The 3,153-nt window shown below is 46.0% G+C and overlaps 1 protein-coding gene across 1 annotated transcript; it reads left to right on the forward strand.

The window, feature by feature from the left end:
* Positions 1-152: 152 nt before the first annotated feature.
* On the forward strand, positions 153-2,539 carry atp5mf (ATP synthase membrane subunit f). Its single transcript, XM_064964653.1, has 4 exons — positions 153-258; positions 1,607-1,714; positions 2,140-2,256; positions 2,393-2,539. Exons 1-4 carry the CDS (start codon positions 243-245, stop codon positions 2,419-2,421), a joined length of 270 nt encoding a protein of 89 aa, XP_064820725.1. The 5' UTR covers positions 153-242; the 3' UTR covers positions 2,422-2,539.
* Positions 2,540-3,153: the final 614 nt, after the last annotated feature.

Genomic DNA, 3,153 nt, shown 5'->3' on the forward strand with positions numbered 1-3,153 from the left:
TGTCAAATAGACATTCAAGTATATTATTATTTTGTAGCATTTTAGCTAACCAGAACCATTTTCCTAACCTTAACCTAATTATCATAACCTTGTACGTTCGTTCTCCTAAATTTACTACGAAACGTGAATTTTGACAAAATCTGTATCCCTTCTCGACTAAATAAACACGGTCCTCCCACAATCCTCTGCTTCCATTTTAGTCCCGTCATCCACTGCGGTCTTCACCTTCTCCAGCGAGCAAGATGGCGGACAGAATAGGTACGTCTGGTTTTTAAATGAGTCTGTTAACAGGGGTTTTATTTATTATTATTAAACTGACATATTCTTCACTTCAGCATTTTACATGCGAAACATTGTATTTTATTACATTAAAGAAAGCGAGATGTGTGGAGTTGGTTGATGTTCATATGTTTTGTGTGTTTGAAGGCCGCTGTAAATCCATGATTAGAGTCAAGTCAAGGACTTTGCTGTCATGGTCATTTTTTAAGTAACAGCTTGGGTATAATGCATGGAGAAGAGAAACACATACATATGATCCCTGACCGTTTCTCTAAAGGGTTGTACATTTAAACCCATTTTTAGTGTTTGCTTTGTGGTTAGGTATTTAACCAGGTAGGTTAGTTAAGCTAGTTAGTCTACAGTACTAATAGCCTCTGCAGCCAGTCGGGAGTTGGCAACGTGTTGTACCTTTTTACCGGATAATGACCGATAACCGGTTATGACAACAGCCTTGTCTCCGCGGATACAGACTCAATCACAACTCCCGTGACTTTGATGTAGCTAACTGTTTAACTTTTAGTCCGCTTTGTGTTCTCCAGACCGCTGTCTTAATTTACACATCTAAGTGGTTTAAGAGTATTTTACAGCACTGGCTCAGGACTCTTTAATGACGTACTAACAAAACACGGTAACCATATAACCTGTAACAATGAATGCTATCTTCGGTAGTGTGTTTGTGTGAGAGGGATGGAGGGTGTGTGTTTATTGTGTGAGAGGGATGGAAGGTGTGTATTTTATTGTGTGAGAGGGACGGAGGGTGTGTATTTATTGTGTGAGAGGGATGGAGGGTGTGTATTTATTGTGTGAGAGGGATGGAGGGTGTGTATTTATTGTGTGAGAGGGACGGAGGGTGTGTATTTATTGTGTGAGAGGGACGGAGGGTGTGTATTTATTGTGTGAGAGGGACGGAGGGTGTGTGTTTATTGTGTGAGAGGGATGGAGGGTGTGTGTTTATTGTGTGAGAGGGATGGAAGGTGTGTATTTTATTGTGTGAGAGGGATGGAGGGTGTGTATTTATTGTGTGAGAGGGATGGAGGGTGTGTGTTTATTGTGTGAGAGGGATGGAGGGTGTGTATTTTATTGTGTGAGAGGGACGGAGGGTGTGTATTTATTGTGTGAGAGGGATGGAGGGTGTGTATTTATTGTGTGAGAGGGATGGAGGGTGTGTATTTATTGTGTGAGAGGGACGGAGGGTGTGTATTTATTGTGTGAGAGGGATGGAGGGTGTGTATTTATTGTGTGAGAGGGACGGAGGGTGTGTATTTATTGTGTGAGAGGGATGGAGGGTGTGTGTTTATTGTGTGTGTTTGTGTACCTGTGTCCTTAGTTCCCTTGGGTGAGAAGCGTCTGATGGATGTGAAGCTGGGAGAGTTGGGCTCCTGGTTGGGCAAGAGGGACTTCACTCCTAACGGAGTCCTCGCCAGCATCCGCAATGGTACCCCCCCCCTCCAATACACACAGTACCTAACATGTCTCCCCCAGGCCATGACAGATATTATAAGTACCCCTCCCACCCCAACCCTCCAATACACACAGTACCTAACATGATTCCCCCAGGCCATGACAGATATTACAAGTACCCCTCCCACCCCAACCCTCCAATACACACAGTACCTAACATGATTCCCCAGGCCATGACAGATATTACAAGTATGCCCCCCACCCCCACCCTTCAATACACACAGTACCTAACATGTCTCCCCCAGGCCATGACAGATATTACAAGTACCCCCCCCTACCCCAACCCTCCAATACACACAGTACCTAACATGATTCCCCCAGGCCATGACAGATATTACAAGTACCCCCCCCCCCCAACACACACAGTAAAGTGTTGTCTCTTCCCCCCCCTTCCCCCAGGCCATGACAGATATTACAACAAGTACATCAATGTGAAGAAGGGAGGTATTGGAGGCGTGGCCATGCTGCTGGTTGGATACGTGGCCCTCAGTTACATGTGGGAGTACGACCACCTCAGTGAGTACAGACTCTGGGAGTACGATGACCTCAGAGTACACACCACATACAATATCATTCACCTCAAAGCACTGTGAAGGACAATCTGATCTGTTTTAACCTGTCTCTCCCTCTCTCTCTCTTCTTCTCTTCTCAGAACACGACCGCTGGAGGAAGTACCACTAAAGCCCCTCCTCTCCTGACCCAGCAGGGCAAAAGCCTGACCTCTGACCCCCAAGCTCCAGCTGTCTGTATAATACCACCGTTGTGACCAAGAATAAATAAAACTACTTCTAACATTTAATTTGATCTGCTGTGTTGGGTTTTTATTAGTGTTGGATGTTGAGGTGTGAGTGTTATTATTCGCTAGTTAAAATGACTGTGGACATCTATTTTATTTTTTAGTTAAATGGGGAAACGTTAAAGTGAAATAAAATGGTCACATACATGTTTAGTAGATGTTGGTGCTCCAGCAGTAATATATAACAACAATAACATGACCAGTGATTCCAAGTCTAAGAGGGCAGCAGCCTCTAATGTGCTAGTGATGGCTGTTAAGCTGTTTTTCAGTCTCTCGGTCCCAGCTTTGATGCACCTGTACTGACCTCGCCTTCTGGATGATAGGGGGGTGAACAGGCCGTGGCTCGGGAGGTTGTTGTCCTTGATGATCTTTATGGCCTTCCTGTAACATCGGGTGGTGTTGGTGTCCTGGAGGGCAGGTAGTTTGCCACCTGGTGTCCTGGAGGGCAGGTAGTTTGCCACCTGGTGTCCTGGAGGGCAGGTAGTTTGCCACCTGGTGGTGTGTTCTGCAGACCTCACCCCTCTGGAGAGCCCTGCGGTTGCGGGCGGTGCAGTTGCGGTACCAGGTGGTGATACAGCCTGACCGGAAGCTGTGGGGACGACGTCGTCGATACACTT

Source organism: Oncorhynchus masou, unplaced genomic scaffold (genome assembly GCF_036934945.1).
Source record: "Oncorhynchus masou masou isolate Uvic2021 unplaced genomic scaffold, UVic_Omas_1.1 unplaced_scaffold_181, whole genome shotgun sequence".
NCBI classification, from domain to species: Eukaryota; Metazoa; Chordata; class Actinopteri; order Salmoniformes; family Salmonidae; genus Oncorhynchus; species Oncorhynchus masou.